The sequence below is a fragment of the Lepidochelys kempii genome, chromosome 3, assembly GCF_965140285.1.
Source record: "Lepidochelys kempii isolate rLepKem1 chromosome 3, rLepKem1.hap1, whole genome shotgun sequence".
In the NCBI taxonomy this organism is placed as follows: domain Eukaryota; kingdom Metazoa; phylum Chordata; order Testudines; family Cheloniidae; genus Lepidochelys; species Lepidochelys kempii.
Genome location: NC_136382.1, coordinates 135,273,334 through 135,290,146, shown reverse-complemented (window position 1 = coordinate 135,290,146; position 16,813 = coordinate 135,273,334). Strand labels below are relative to the sequence as shown.

At 39.6% G+C, this 16,813-nt stretch overlaps 1 protein-coding gene across 4 annotated transcripts in view; it reads left to right on the top strand.

Annotated features, from left to right (window-relative positions):
- ARID4B (AT-rich interaction domain 4B) overlaps positions 1–16,813 on the top strand; it is a 139,914-nt gene that overhangs the window by 105,860 nt on the left and 17,241 nt on the right. For 2 of the 4 annotated variants that reach the window (XM_073338147.2, XM_073338145.2), the window contains exons 17-19: positions 1,225–1,482; positions 12,753–12,837; positions 13,768–13,960. In XM_073338147.2, the coding sequence (XP_073194248.1) occupies positions 1,225–1,482; positions 12,753–12,837; positions 13,768–13,960 (536 nt within the window). The remainder of the gene's footprint in view (positions 1–1,224; positions 1,483–12,752; positions 12,838–13,767; positions 13,961–16,813) is intronic. The other 2 variants (XM_073338148.2, XM_073338149.2) reach the window with 2 other exon arrangements.

The window sequence follows — 16,813 nt, the reverse complement described above, 5'->3', positions numbered from 1 at the left end:
GCTGTGTTAAATGAATATTTTTGCCTGTACAGTCATATGGAAAAATAGACTAATATCAATATTAATATAGACTTTCTTATGTGTACTGTATATTAAAAACAGAAGTTGACTCAAAGGCTGATAGCTGTATCTCTTTATATACAGTTTTTAAAATGTGCAAGAATATTTGTTCTGGTTTTTGGGTTTTAACTGATTAGGAACCTATGATTTTTAAGAACTCCATGGATGGCATGGATCTATTATAGGTTGTATATGGAGGAATAAGGACAGTCCCAAAATCCAGTAAGAATGTGCCTTAGAGAATGTTTAGAGGTTAAGGCCAACATTTCAAAAATAGCCTCTATAGTTTTGAGCACCCATCTCTAGAAACTTAGCCCCAGATTTTCAGAGGTGCTGAACACCCCGATAGCTGTCATTGATTGAAACCAACAGGATTTATCTGTGCTCAATACCTCTGAAAATCTGGCCCTATGTTTCTAAAGTCACACCTGAAATTGTAGAGACTTCATGTGAAATTTTTCGGTCTCAACGTGTGTGTGTGTTTGTGTGTGTGTGTAGCTTGGCTATTTTATTTTTGAAAACCTTTAGCAAAGAATAACAAGGTCATAAATTGGATATTTTTTTAAACCCTCATATTTAGGATTTGTTGCACAAAACCTGCTTAAATGGCAATCCTTTCAAAATAGAATTGACCCATATACATGGCCATTGTGAGGCAATGGATGTAACAGAGCACAGATCTTTATATGGTAGCCAGTGTTAGAAAGTTACCACTTGTAAAACTTGTATCTTGAAAAATGAAACTTAGGAATGTTTTCTCTATATTGAGAAGAATGGGTCTGAGGTGGAAACATACGTATTTTAGCTAGGGAACGACATGAAGGAGTTGAGAATTGAATAATAAAAGCTAAGAACATAAAACAATTTCTTTACCATACAATACAACTTCACTTCTCAGATGTTGATGGATTTTTTTCTCTAAACCGTCGTTTTTTAATCTTCCATTGCTGTAAAAGCATCTTAGTGTCATTATATTCTATGTGTGCTTTGCTCTATTCTTTTTAGTTGATAATACTAATATAACACTGAGGCAATTTCACATATATGGAGCCTGCTGTTTCCAGCCTCTAATGCATCCGCAGTATTTATCAGTATATGTGGTTTGGAACTGAAAAGCTTATGAAGTATCTTTTATTAACTCTACAATTTTTTAAACCTTTCAAGAGATGACACGAATAAGGAGGAAGATGAAGATGAAGAAGAAGCAGAGGAGGAGGAGGAAGAGGAGGAGGAGGAGGAGGAGGAAGACAACAATGACAACAATGAGGAAGAAGAGTTTGAATGCTATCCACCAGGCATGAAAGTCCAAGTGCGGTATGGACGAGGGAAAAATCAAAAAATGTATGAAGCTAGTATTAAAGATTCTGATGTCGAAGGTGGAGAAGTCCTTTACTTGGTGCACTACTGTGGATGGAATGTGAGGTAACTTAAGTTTTAGCTAGTGATTACTTCCGTAAAATACTTCTAAAATACACTTGTGTATTTTAAAAACTAACTGAATATTGAATTCCGTACTCTTAACTTTCAGTACTGGTATTCTATGAAGGTCAAGGTACTGTATGAAATTATTTCGATTTTTAACATATATAAATGCAGTACTTCGTGACTTACAGCTTAGGAAAAATCTTCTTAAGGTTGCTTGTCCAAGGAAAACCTCAATCCTGTCTCAGTTTTCTTTTAAACACCACCAAACAACAAAGGAAATGGCAGTTAGCATAGTTCTTTGATAAATTTCTTCTGTGGCTCTGTTCAACCAGTTTTACTGGATACCATATTTGAGTAATCATATACTTGACTAAATCTGTATATGCACTTCTCAAAGTGCAGCACAGAGTACAAAAGCAGTTTGGTGGCATTTACCAGTAAAAAGAGATAGGAGGCCAGTTTTCATTTAGAAAAAAGATGTATTTTTTGCTGGACATCCATACTTGAGAAACCATATTTCACTTTCAGCTTTATTAGACATATCAATCACTCTGTGCACCCAGGATTCTTAATTGCATATCAGTAAATGGCAGTAAATAATTACACTTCACTTGTTCAGACCTGTTTTTTCCAATTGCCGCAATCTTCTGAACAACAAGATTCTTCTTAGCCTGGTGGCTTGTTATGCCATTCTTATTTTATTGGTACCATACCTGAAGTTTGTTCTTAATATAGTATTATTGAAAAACTGTTGAGGCTTAACATATTTTTGAAGTAAATCCTGGAGTAGAAACTTTAGTGGGAATAAGATACAAGATACTTTGAAAAAGGCAAAAACCTTAAAGCTTCTTGAAGTCTTTTAAGTCAATTATCAAGTCTTCTGCTTTTTTGTCATTTCAACCTGTCCTTTTCTGATAACTGTTCTCAGGCTGTTGTCTTCTAAACTTTGTTTTACTTAGTATGAGATTAGCAGGGCTTTAGAAGCAAGAGGTTTGAGGCAAATCTAACTTTCTTCATGAAAACCCTTATGAACCTCTTATCATCTTCACCTATCATCTGGACTTGCATTACTTTAGTACCTCTAGCCAAGAGACAGAACACAGGTTTCTTTGGACCTTATACAGTGCTGGCCGGATCAGCTGGCAAGGGTCACAATTGTAAAAGCAGGCCACTTTTCTCCTTCCGTTGTTTCCACCAGTTTGGATCTGATTTCACTGAATGCGTCACCCAAGCCACTACTGATCTGGGGAATTACCATTCATTATTGAGGCCTCTGACTTCGGTCTCTTGCAGTATTTGTAGCTTGTACGCCATACTGGAATGGCCTCATTTTCTTGTACATAAAAAAGAGTCTTCAGGAAACATCAAATAGGCATTTCAGAGAAACAAGGCTATAGGATCCATTCCTTAAATGTCAGTATACTGGGGGAAACACAGTCTAGTTTGGGGTTTAGATAGGATCTGGAACATTACTAGTATTTCAGTCATTGCCACAAAGGACTTGCCTTAGGAAGCCAGACTGATGAAATTTGCACCCTGGGCCTTTGACAGTTGCTGCATATACATCAAGAGGGATTTGCATTTTAAAAGTCCTTTTGAGATGTCTTCATTGTTTTTTAATTCAAAGGAGAATCTTAGGAAGAGCTTTACGAATAAATTATCTGCCTCTTCAGAGTAAATGTTATCAAACATGCTACCAGGTGAAAGAGTCGGAGGGGTTTACTCAAGCAGCACTACTTCTTAAATCTGGAAAAAATCAGAAGTTGAAATCCAACCTTCCTCTTGCAGACCTCAGCAGCTTCATTATTAAAGGAGAAGTCAAGATTGTGTGTTTGTGCACTGTGAATTCTGAATTTTAAACAAATGCATAGATTGATATCAAAGGGATCCTTCTTATAGCTAGGATGTATTAGATATTAAGGGCTCCTTCAGTTAACTGTTGTACCTTGGTGGAGGTGGCGGGGGTCAATGGTTATTTTCGGCGTTTTGAAGTCTTCACTTGCTGCTGTTTGATCTTTTCTGCCAGCTGAACTGCATGTGTGTTCCTTCCTAAAATGTGGCTGATTGGGGACAGTCTTTTTGGAGGGTTGAAAGATAATATATTTTACCAAAAAGTGTTTAATCATTTTGGGCCTTCAGAAATTTTCGTAACCCCATACAATTGCTATTTAGCTACTGGAATTTATAAAGACTATCACACAGGCTAGTTTAATTCAAATGAGGTAGCAGGAAATGTTGGATTAGACAATCAATTGCTATCAGGGCAGGTGAGTTTACTGTACTCCATGTCTACAAACAGCATTTGTCACAACTGTGACATGCTTCACTTAAGGTAACATATTGGAATTTTTGTGGTGTCATATGTAGTCTGTCCCATATTCAGCTTGACAGCTATCTTTGAGTCAGTTCCAGACTTGAAAAATAGTTGTTTTTCCTTGCTGTTTCTTGGTATTCTATTGTTCCAGGAAGATTCATCTTAGCTACATGTGTGTGTGCGCGCATGCATATTCTTTTTCAGTTAAGTTTTGGTTTTTACTCAATTTCTAAGTGGAACAAGTGATTTAAAAACCTTAGTTCGGGTAATAATTGTCTTAGCTGGTTTGGAATCCATGGTCTTCTTATCTCTGTTCTTTTTTCTTTAAGTTTCAAATTGTTTTTTTCCTCTATTCTAAACACTGTATCATTTACTATGTATTCCTCAAACCAAAAATAGTCTAATCAAGAATTCTTCAACACTGATGGCATTTACTTAGAAGTTCCCATTCCAAGAAGATATTATCCCTTCTTCAGTCCATGCCTTGTATCAGTATATCGGGGATGAAAGTAATATTAACTGTTCAGATATTCAGAATATTTATGCTTCGCTACACTTCTTTGAAGAACCATTTAGTGATACTAAGTATAGTAGGTTTCAAAGTAGCAGCCATGTTAGTCTGTATTCACAAAAAGAAAAGGAGTACTTGTGGCACCTTAGAGACTAACAAATTTATTTGAGCATAAGCTTTTGTGAGCTACAGCTCACTTCATCGGATGCATTCAGTGGAAAATACAGTGGGGAGATTTATATACATAGAGAACATGAAACAATGGGTGTTACCATACACACTGTGAGAGTGTTCACTTAAGGTGAGCTATTACCAGCAGGGGGGTGGGGGGGGGGGGAACTTTTGTAGTGATAATCAAGGTGGGCCATTTCTAGCAGTTGACAAGAACGTCTGAGGAACAGCGGGGGGTGGGGGGGAATAAACATGGGGAAATAGTTTTACTTTGTGTAATGATTCCCCCCCACACACCCCCCACTGTTCCTCAGACGTTCTTGTCAACTGCTGGAAATGGCCAACCTTAATTATCACTGCAAAAGGTCCCCCCCCCACCCTCCACCCCCGCTGTTAATAGCTCACCTTAAGTGATCACTCTCCTTACAGTGTATGGTAACACCCATTGTTTCATGTTCTCTATGTATATAAATCTCCCCACTGTATTTTCCACTGAATGCATCCGATGAAGTGAGCTGTAGCTCACAAAAGCTTATGCTAAATAAATTTGTTAGTCTCTAAGGTGCCACAAGTACTCCTTTTCTTTTTAAGTATAGTAGGACATTGTCAGCTTTCTTGTATTAATTAGGGAAGCCTTGAAACTGAGTAATTTCCTAGCTGCATTTTATCTTGTGAGGGAGGAGATCACCATTACTATTTATATGGATGAAGGACATGGGTACTGCAGATCAGGGAATCTAAGTTGGGTCTCTTAGAACAGGAATCAGACTGTCTTTAGTGGAAGAAAGAGGTAATGATACTAGTACTAGATGCATGTTCTCTTTTATTAGAAAGAAAATTGTTTACATACCCCATATTTTCTAATATTAACCAGAAAGCTCAAGATAGAGAACAATCTTAATATCCTTTTTGCCCCTGAATAGGAAACTTTGGTTTACTTTACACTAGTGACGACGCTGGTGTTAGACCAGGTAGCTAAAGCTAATCCCAAAAGACTCAAAACCTTACTAGTTTTTAATGATTAGAACTAGATTCTGATGACATCTGTTTGAGGTGGGGACTAGTATATTTAACCATTCTCCTGAAATGTGGGGGAATGTGTCTTTTGGGAAGTAACAGTCCTAGGGAAGAAGATTATTCTGTATTCAGTTTGAAGATTGAAAGCGGAGATGAAACTAACCTAGTGGAATTAATGAGAATGAGATGCTCTCAGACATAAAATTGCAAACCTGCTACCATGTTGACCTGCGAAAAAGTGAAAAATTCTCAGTTGGAAAAGACATTTCTCATAAGATTTTTGCATTCTGGAATTGCTGATATATAGTTTTATAAAGTTACTATAGTCAGATGCTTAGAGGTGTCTGGGATCCCCTTTGTGGTTTCAAGGGTCACTTGCTGAATTTAGCACAATTTCTGTGGATCTAAAACTTCCTTGGAACTTGCAGTGCAAGTCCCTCCAATTGTGGTATTTGCAGTTTTCAGCTGACAGCACTATGCAGATAAAATAAAATACATCGAAAGGTGAATTACAGAGGGTTTTGAAATATGAATTAACCCTGCAATATGTGCAGAATGCCCCAAATAGAATGGTGCAGAGGGGCATATTCAGCACAAATTCTAAATTAACAATCTTTGTAGGACATTTAAACTCTCACAGGCTGGCTGCCAGATGCTCTGATACCCCAAAATGCACCATTCTTGGACGTTACAGCTATTCTGAAATTATACCATATCCCTTTTTCTTTTGGAAATTTGGTTGGGGAAAATATTAGTTACTGACTTAATTGACTGTTTTAAGTTTTTTGTGCTTCACAGTTAGATGTTGAAGCAAAAGAGGCTTGAGGTACTCCAGGTTTGAGGAGCCCCTGAACAGTGTATGTAATTGAGAAAAGTTATGAATATTCAGAGTGAAGCCTGCCTGAGGGCATCACTTGAGACCATCAGACCCTGGTTAAGTAATATAGGAGGCTTTAGCTAATGCTCCAGGCCATTTGGAAACCAGCTTTAAAGCACCCTCAATATGAGGGTTGCTCTCTAAATAAAACTCCTGCCTAACAGTCATTGGCATTAACTAAACTGATACTGAGGACTGTTTATTTTATTCATTTTATATGGACTCATCCAGGGCTTGAAAAATCCACTTCCCCATCTGGAGTAGGACTCTGTTGTGTGAGTGCCATTAGCTTCTGCAGAATTTTAGCTTTCGTTTAATAAAAAAAAAAAAAATCTAATCCTTATGGTTGTGAAGATAATCTTCCAAACACAAACTGAGTGTAAACCGATGCAGTTATGTCTTCCTGAGTGTGCAGAGACTGCTCCAGTACTGCCACCGTTGCTGCTAGGGTGGAAGGGGAGCCCAGCTGCTGCTCTTGCTGCTGTGGCAGTCTCACAGGATAATCACTCCTTTTAGGAGTAGGGTGCCCTAGACGTGCCACCTTCCCAACCCTTTGCACCATGGAGCACTGAGGAGGGGACACGCCATCGCAGCAGAGAGCTCTGTGTTTGTATGGGGGCCTCACTGACATTTCGTTTCCCCATCACCACAGCAGAAGGCCAGCACACATACACAGAGCCCTTTCCTGGGGTGCAAAGAGAAGTCCTATGTACATGTGACTAACTGGCAGGAGGGGCGTATGGTTCAAGAAGGGCTGTGAGTAGGGCTACCATGTATTTCAGCTTGGAATATAGGCGTAGTGCTATCGGCTAGCTTTATGGTAATACCAATAATTATTATTAATAATAACTAATAGCCAGTATTGGGTATGTTTTTCATGGCTTGGGCACATAAGTGCACTGGATTTTGGCACACTTTGTCAATAAATACATTCTTCTCAAAATGTAGCTGGTTGTTTGATAGTGTGCAGAATTCAAGAGTAAAGAGAAAAGTCTTAAATGGAAAAAGGGTTGCTAAATGTGCAAAACTAATTAATTTTTTTCTCTGTGTTTTGAAGAAGTAAAAAGAGGAAGTATGAAAATTGAATTTGTTCTTTTCTGTATTAGTGTAGCAGAAGCTTTGTCCCTTTTTGGCAGAAAGCTGTGTGCGGTTGTCTCTACGATGGTATAGGCTGCAGCATCTGTCCTTTCAATTCTCGATGCATTGATGATGGTCAGGGGGTTAGTTTTGTCCGTGCTCTCAGGGCTTTTATTAAGAAGGTGAAAAGAAAATATCTTCCACTGATACTGCCTTGTCAGACCCTAGCCTGTCTCCTGAGAGCCTTGCAAGCAGAGAGAGCCATCTCAAAGGACAAAATCCAGAAGTTCACCTAATAGTTACTTATTAAATCATTCAAGAAAGGTACAAAAATGTTTTCAGCTCCCTTACCTTCTTAACAAAAAGAAATACTTTTACAGATAGGTTGTGGAACTCATTGCCACAATATGTCATTGAGGCCAAGAGTTTAGCAGGATTTTAAAAAGGATTAGACTTCTATATAAATAGCATACTCTGTGTTGTTATAGTAAATATTTTTTTTAAAAGCTTTGAAAGGGATATAAACCCTCAAACTTCAGGGCATAAGCAACCTTCTTGCTCTCAGGAATTAAGAGGGCGCTTTCTTGGTGACCAGCTTACATCAGATCTGCCTACTACAGAGTTTTTTCTAAAGCACATGGTACTAGCTGTTGTTGGAGACATCATCCTGGAATAAATAGATTACGGTTCTGATTTGGTATGGCTATTGCTATGTTCCTAAAGAGAATTTACTTTATTCAGTTGAGGATTTGGTCTTGTATCCTGTGGTCCATCTTAATGGCATACTCAGTGTGGATGAATACCACAGGACCAGCAAGGATCCCCCTAGAGGGATATGAATTCTTTATCATTTCTATGAGTGAGTGTTCATTTTTATTTCCTTCTTTTCATTCAAAACAAGCTTTCTGAAGGCAATCATTTTAACCAGAAAGATAAAGGAGCTTCAATCCCTCGTGGTTTAATCCTCCAGTCTTAATTTTGATAAAAATGAATGGACTCTTCTTCCTTGTAATAGATTTCTCCCTAAAGTATTTCACATGAATTTTACCTTTTTTATCCTTATACCATTCTGTTTTTAATGAGTCATTTCATAAAGATACCTTTCCTTCCTTTTGGGCATAGAGCCAAAAGAGAACCTGTCTCCAAGCAATATGATTTCAGATAGTAAACTTTCCAAAGAGAATCATAGAAATGTAGGGCTGGAAGGGACCTCAAGAGGTCAAATCCAGCCCCCTGTGCTGAGTCAGGACCAAGAATACCTATCATAGAATATCAAGATCTATTACGTCCACTAGGCCAGTAACCCTGTCAAAGATGGAAGTTCGTTTGGTTTGACATGATTTGTTCTTGACAAATCCATATTGGCTATACTGACTACCCTCTTTTCCTTTAGGTCAGTGTTTCCCAAACTTGGGATGCCGCTTGTTCAGGGACAGCCCCTGGTGGGCCAGGACAGTTTGTTTACCTGCCATGTCTGCAGGTTCGGCCGATCGTGGCTCCCACTGGCCGCGGTTCACTGTGCCCAGCCAATGGGGGCTGCAGGAAGTGGCGCAGGCCGAGGGACATACTGGTCCTTCCCTTCTGGTCTTTCTCTTGCTCCTAATGTATTTATAGTACCTCTTCTTACTGCCTTTTATGTCCTTTGTTGGGTGTAACTCATTTTGTGCCTTAGTCTTTCTAACTTTGTTCCTACATGCTTGTGCTATTCTTTCATACTCATACAAATACTTGTACCATATACAGTCAGTTGCCCATTCTGGTAGGTATTTAGGATCCATTAATTCAATCAGGGCCCTGGTGGCTTCTGAGGTATTTTTTTTCTAACTCCCTGTATGTGAGTTGTTAGATTTTATAGAACTGCAAGACTAACACTGACCTTTCTCCACTCCTCACCATCTCCATCCATCCCTGAGCAGTCACTACTTCACAGTTCTCCAAAGGGTGATATTTTGTGGCTAGAATCCCAAACTGGAATAAGTAGGTTTTATTTACCAATAACTGGTATTCGCCTTCAGATGCATCTATCTATTTTCAAATGCCTACTATTCTCCGATCACACGCCAAGTGAGGGGAGGGGCTACATTATGCAGACATGTGAACAGAGCGTGTCAATAGGCAACGATTCATGTTAATAACTTGAATATTTTCTAATGCCAGTGTCTGTGAGGAATTATGTGCTGTACACATAAATCTCGAAATACCATGGAACACTGAAGATGATGGTCCACTTGGGGAATTTCACTCGCAGCATAGTAACCCAGGTTTTTCCCTTATTAAAAGTGTATGTTTCTTTTAACCTAGAACTGAAGGGCTTCTTTTCACATTCTCAACTTTTGTTCTTCTTTTCTTGAGTGAGCAAATCATTTGAAGCCCCATTTATGAAGTAGAGATGGTTCAGTTGTGTGACTTGAAAAATGTTGCAACTCTATAGGGCAAAATATAAGACCCTGCAAAATCTATAAATTCCTGAATGTCCTTTTGTACTTGTCCCTAAAGACCATAACCTCTGAGTGCTTTAAAGGTTTATGATTCTCAAATTTGAAATGTGTGTGTTGGTATAGATAATGCACACAGTAGCATTTTCCACTGAAAAGCCACTTTGGGGATTTGGACACCCAGTTCCCATTTAAAATTGAGAACTATATGACCAAATCCTCTTTTTGAACATCTCAGTCTAATGTAGCTATAGGTATTTCCTACCAGAATATTGAATTTAAATGACACAAACTGGTATGGCAGCATTCCAGTGTCATTCATCTGCCAGTGATGACATACTAACCTTTGAATATCGATCTACATCTAACCTAACATTGAGTGTTTTAAGTCACTGGAGACACATGCAGTGTTTAAAGTTAGTGTCTTTATGTGGAAGATTATTTTTGTTGGGGGCGGCATGTAGAATCGGTGAATAAGGCTGCAAGTGGTATAGTGATATAATCAAAATTGAAGTGAAATTTGTAGAGTACTCAGTTTTCTCTGTGAACATGTTCAATCCTAGTGCTGCTTTCTTTCATAAATTTAGATCTAAAAAAATCCCTTAGCTTTGGAGTGCAAGGTCCATTCAGAATTCTATTTGGTTTGATTCCATCATGTTAACATGAGCTTGATCTAAAGAAACCTTATTTTAAACCACTACAGTTATGAATTTGCTATTGGCAGGTTTTCCTATTGCCTAAGGATCTAGAGAAAGAAAGAAATATGGATCTCTCTACCTATGTCTAACCTGGTCATTAAAATTAATTTAATCAAAACCATGTCCCTGATAGTGTGGTTGCTCTCAGTACATTAAGATTTTCTAGGGAAGAAGACTGAAAATTTGTGAGCATTTAGTAAAGAGAAAGGTCCATATGTTACTCTGTAGAAAAACAATATCGAACATTTTTGGGTTCCAGTATGAAAGCAAACCTTACCTCTCTCCTTTCATATCATTATTATGTTTCTGAATGTCATTCTTTGTTTTATGAGTGTGGGGGATGTGAATGGGTAAAGCACTAAATTTATCTTCTGGACTCCTGTGTTCAAATCGTGATTTAGGTCATAAATGAAAATGAGTTTGGTGGCTTCTTCAATCCCTACATTGGTCAGTATCACAAAAGTTACTAGAGTTAGGCACTTGTGTCAGTGGTTGCTAAGACGTGGCCTGGGACTGTAATAGCAGAGTCACTACAGGTCAAAATAGAGGTGTAATGTCAGATCTGTGTGAGAAAGCCTAGCATGAGATCTAGCTCTGCCCTGTTGTGCTAGTTGCATACTGTATTTTCATGATACTGCACGCACATTTTCATGACTACCAAATGAACTCCGTTTATACACACACACACACTTATTTGTTTTTAATTAACAAATTTCTTATTCAGACACTTTTTGAATTCACAGTGTAGGCAGGCCAAGGTATTGTGTTAAGAATAAAAAAATGAGTTTATTATAAACTTTACTTAGTGGGTTTTTTTTTTTAATTGTTAGTTTTCTAGTCTGAGCACATTTCTATCATGAATATTCTTAATGAGAATATATTTGTTCAGCAGTCTTGGATTTTGTACTTCACCAGTACAGTTTCAGGAGGTGGGACACATGAGGCAGTTGATGTACATATATTAGTTCTATTTATAGAACAGCTAACTGCTGGTACCTTCTGATATCAAATAAAAAGTTCCTATTGCAAAAATCCTTCTAGATCTCAAGGGGAGCTTTTATAAAGCTGTGGTTCTCAAATTAGGGCCGCTGCTTGTTCAGGGAAAGCCCCTGGTGGGCAGGGCCGGTTTGTTTACCTGCCACATCAGCAGGTTCAGCCAATCGCAGCTCCCATTGGCTGCGGTTCACCGCTCCTGGCCAATGGGGGCTGCGGGAAGTGGCATGGGCCGAGGGATGTGCTGGCCGCCCTTCCTGCAGCCCCAATGGCCTGGAGCAGCGAACCACGGCCAGTGGGAGCCACGATCGGTCGAACCTGCTGATGCGGCAGGTAAATAAACCAGCCCAGCCCACTGGGGGCTTTCCCTGAACAAGCGGTGGCCCTAGTTTGAGAACCACTGTTATGGAGGATACTGATCCCTTCACAGATTCAGCTACAAGGAGTTTTTCTTTTTTTTACCAAGCAGTGAGATTTTATATTATTATAAGAATTTGTTTTTAATTAGTAAGATGATATACTATATTGGCAACATTTACGTTACATATCTGTACAGCAGTATATGACTCAAGTATTCTGCTTTCCCTATGGGCATGGATATCTCATTATTATTTTATATAAATTTTATGCACAAAAGGAGAGCAGAATATTAACTTTGAATACTACCATCCCAGTATGAGAGGAGAATTTTACCCTATATGCTAAGAAAGTAAAGATTTGAGATTTTGCAATACTTTACAGTACATAACAATATAAGAACAGCCATACTGGGTCAGACCAAAGGGCCATCTAGCCCAGTGTCCTGTCTTCTGACAGTGGCCAATGCCAGAAGCCCCAGAGGAGTGAACAGAACAGGTAATCATCAAGTGATCCATTCCCTGTAACCCATTCACAGTTTCTGGCAAACAGAGGCTAGGGACACCATCCCTGCCCATCCTGGCTAATAGCCACTGATGAACCTATCCTCCATGAACTTATCTCGTTCTCTTTTGAACTAGAAGATATAGTAGAAATATATTCATTACTTTTCACTCTTATGTACAGAGTCTGTCTGCATATGGTTTCCATTACATGTTTTACTACTTTTTCTTTCCCCTATAGAATGTGTCTTATGAAAATTTGCTTAAAATTCTGTTTATATATATATATTTTAAATGCTTGCTTTCACATTTAGATATGATGAATGGATAAAAGCAGACAAGATAGTGAGACCAGCAGATAAAAATGTGCCAAAAATAAAGCATCGGAAGAAAATAAAGGTAGATTTTTTTTCTATTATATCATTTTGCTGCTTAATTTACTTTCATGTAAACTGATTTTATAATTATAGCCTTTAAATGGACTTGGACATGCATGATAAATTTAAAATGAGTTTCTGTTAGCCTCTTAGAAGCATACACTTTTTTAAGAATGATTTTTGTCCTTCCCTTTTGAAAAATAGCTTTTTCCTCCTCCTCTTCCCCCGCATCCCCAATTCGTCTGGTGCACCAACAGGAAACAGAGCCATTCCCTCATCAGTGATGGCAGCACAGCTCTGGGAAATGAAATTTGCTAGCTACCATGCTGGCTTTGAAGCACAAACCTGTGTTGAACCTACATAAATGTGGCTTGTATCTTACTTTTAGCTTCTTGCCGACTGTGGGGTTTTAAAAAAAAACCACAGATATTTTGGCCAGATCCTGATCAATTCCTTGTGCAGGGCAGAAAAGTGTGAACAACCTTCCTCCCCCTCACCAACAAGCTCCATGGCCATCCCTGCACTCTGAACACAAGGACTACTAGAATCCAGTACCTCTGATAGAGCCAGACTTGCCTATAGCCTCTCCTCCTTCTTCATTAGCACAGCACAAGGGTGTGCCATTCAATCCAGGCTGTCACAACAGTCATGCCTTCTCTCTGCAGTATCTCTTACTGCGGGGTCTAGCATAGTGGAAGAAGAGTTTAGCCCTTAAATGCTGAGAATATTCCTCATCAGATATAAGTGTTAAGGTAATTCACATTTTTGGTGTTCATACTTGTGTATAAGACAAAATACAGTACTTGCATATTCTTGTAAAGGAACAAAGAAAAAACTTTTATTCTTAGGTTGTGTGTTCAAAATCACTGTCTGCATTGCTAATTGTAATACACCTTAAATTATATATGTTAGCATTAGAAGAGTTTTTAAAATGGTTTTTTCCTTAACCTAGAATAAAACTGACAAAGAGAAGGATGAGAAGTATTCTCCTAAAAATTTTAAATTGCGACGCTTGTCAAAACCACCCTTTCACACGAGCACATCACCAGAGACTGGGTCCAAATTTGACAACACTGAAGCCAAAAACTCTGAACAAGCTCCAGTTAAATCCATAGAAATTACTTCTATCCTTAATGGGCTACAAGGTATTGTACATGGACTTTCTAATTCAGTATGTAATCATTTTACCAGTATTTAAAAGTGACAGTACAGAGCAATTGAAACAAACTATAAATAAGGCTGCGAGTTTGTCATGGAGGTCACAGATTCCATGACTTTCCGGGACTTCTGCAGCGGCTAGCCCAGGAGCCGCGTGACCACCTCGGGCAGCCTAGCCACACCAGCCACTGCTGGGGCAGTCTCAGGCCACCGTGCCCCTCCCTCCCAGCAGCAGCAGGAGTTTGGGTTTGGGAGGGGGCTCAGGGCAGAGGCAGGGGGTTGAGGTGTGGGAGGGGGAGAGGGCTCTGGGCAGTGTTTATCTCGGAGGGCAGGGGGCTGTCCGGCTCCCAGGTGGAGGCGCGGCCAGGTGGCTCCATGCACTGCTTCTGCCCAAAGGTGCCGCCCCTGCAGCTCCCATTGGCTGCTGTTCCCAGCCAATGGGAGCTGTGGAGCAGTCACTCGGGCCGCGTGACCACCTCGGGCAGCCTAGCCACACCAGCCACTGCTGGGGCAGTCTCAGGCCACCGTGCCCCTTCCCCCCAGCAGCAGCAGGAATTTGGGTTTGGGAGGGGGCTCAGGGCAGAGGCAGGGGGTTGAGGTGTGGGAGGGGGAGAGGGCTCTGGGCGGTGTTTATCTCAGAGGGCAGGGGGCTGTCTGGCTCCCAGGTGGAGGCACGGCCGGGTGGCTCCATGCACTGCTTCTGCCCAAAGGTGCCGCCCCTGCAGCTCCCATTGGCTGCTGTTCCCAGCCAATGGGAGCTGTGGAGAAGTCACTTGGGGTAGGGGCAGCACGCAGAGCCCCCTTGGCCACGCCCCCTCCCAGCACCAGCAGGGGCCATGGGCCACTGCCCTCCCCCCAGCAGCAGCAGCACCCCTCGGCTGCCGCCTCCCAGAGCACGTGCAGCCCCACTGGGCAGCTCCCCCGCACCCCGCAAAGCATCGAAATTTTAGTTAGGGGTATATAGTACAAGTCATTGACAGGTCACTGGCCGTGAATTTTTGTTTACTGCCTGTGACCTGTCCATGACTTACTTAATATACCTGTGACTAAAATGTAGCCTTAACTATAAATTGAAACTTGTGGAAGAAGAAATTTCTTTCAGAGCATTAGGAGATTATTATAAATTCAGAGTCTGTCCGTACATGTCTTTTTATTTATAAATTGTTTTATATGTATTTTGCACATAAATGCCATATTTTTGTCTAAAGTGCTAAAACATACACAAACTTTCTGAATAGATATTCTGGATTCAGATGATTTTGTGTAATCTTAAAAATAATCAGTTCACCTATAAAATAATACTTTGAAAAGTTTTTCTGATGTGTTTTCCCCTTTTTGTTTTTGACAAAGTATTTTTGGCTATTCTTTTTAGAAATAACAAAATGGAAAAATGATAAAATTATACAGGAAACTAATTCTACCAGTATAAAAAAATACTTAGGAGCCATGATAGTGACATCATTAGTGACTCCAAAGTTAGTTATAATTGGCTTTTAATCACAAAAGCCAATTTGACGTGTACACAAGTACTTTCTCAAAATAGATGCTTTTATCTGAAATCTCTAACTTTTTTGAAAATCTTTAAAAATAATGCATCAGATTCTGGCCTGGTTGTAAATCTGCATAGCTCCATTGCAGTTGATATAGCTATACCAATTTACACCAGCTGAGGATCCATCCCCCACTTGCAAAAACATCATAGCCTAGAAACTCCATGTTTGTTTCATTCAGTTTTCCTTGGTAATTAGTACCTTAAGTATTTTTAGGATATTTGGGTGGTTTTATAAAGTTTTGGAGCTGTTCACTTCAAGCTTTTGAAAACAGTCAGGTTCCTGTAGAATTTATGAACTTGGTTGGTTGACTCTTTCAGATGACAATATTAATCTAAGGTTTCATTTAAAGGTGACATAGAAAGGAAAAGTGGATTACTGCTCTTATTTATGATGTATAAAAAAGACCTGAAAGAGTTTTGAAGATTTTTTTCTGCTGGAGCTTTAGATTAGAAATTCAGGTCCTGTCTACACTGAAAGACTCTGTGGAGAACTAGCAGGATTATGACAGCACAAGTACTAAAAGTGAAATCTGATTAATTGGGGGAAAGAGTGTTTTTAGATATACAGTCTAAAACAATGTTTTAATACCTATTTAACTAAAGTAATGCGAGAAAAGTTCTTTGAGAATTCAATATCTTAACCCTTCATTTAAAATCTGAGAAAGTTCCCAATATGCATTTTGCAGTCATCCGGGAAGGGCTTCTAGCTGAAAAAAGAATGAAGTGTGACAAGCAGAGAAAAAACAACTTTGAAAGATAAACAAAATCCACAAACCTTTCACGCCTCCATCATAAAGAAGAAAAATCTACATTTATTTGTAGTTCGCTGTAGGCTAGTGGGCAGATTCACCAGCCAGGCAGTCCAAACAAAGCCCAAACCCCTCATGTTCAGTTCCCCATCCTTTTCATCTGAGCAAGTTCTCTGATAAACAATGAAGATGCAAAACTTTTCAAAACAATACAAAACACCTGGTAACTCAGATCTTTCTGCAGGTGAGAAGTGGCTGGACCATCTTTCTTCCAAGCCTTCTCTTTCCCAGCTACTGTGGAGACACACACACTAGGACTTCCCTGACACTGGGTTTCTCTAGTCTGGTATCCCTGCCTGAGACAGGAAGCTTCCTGTAGGTCACATGCTTGCACCTAGCCATGTGCCTAAAGATTGCAGCTACCTTTTGTAAAGGGCCCTAGGATGCTAAAAGGCACACTAGGACATGTACATCTGCCCCACAGCCAACTGGTTTGTTAGGGTACATCTACACATCAATAAAAGACCTGCAGCAATGAG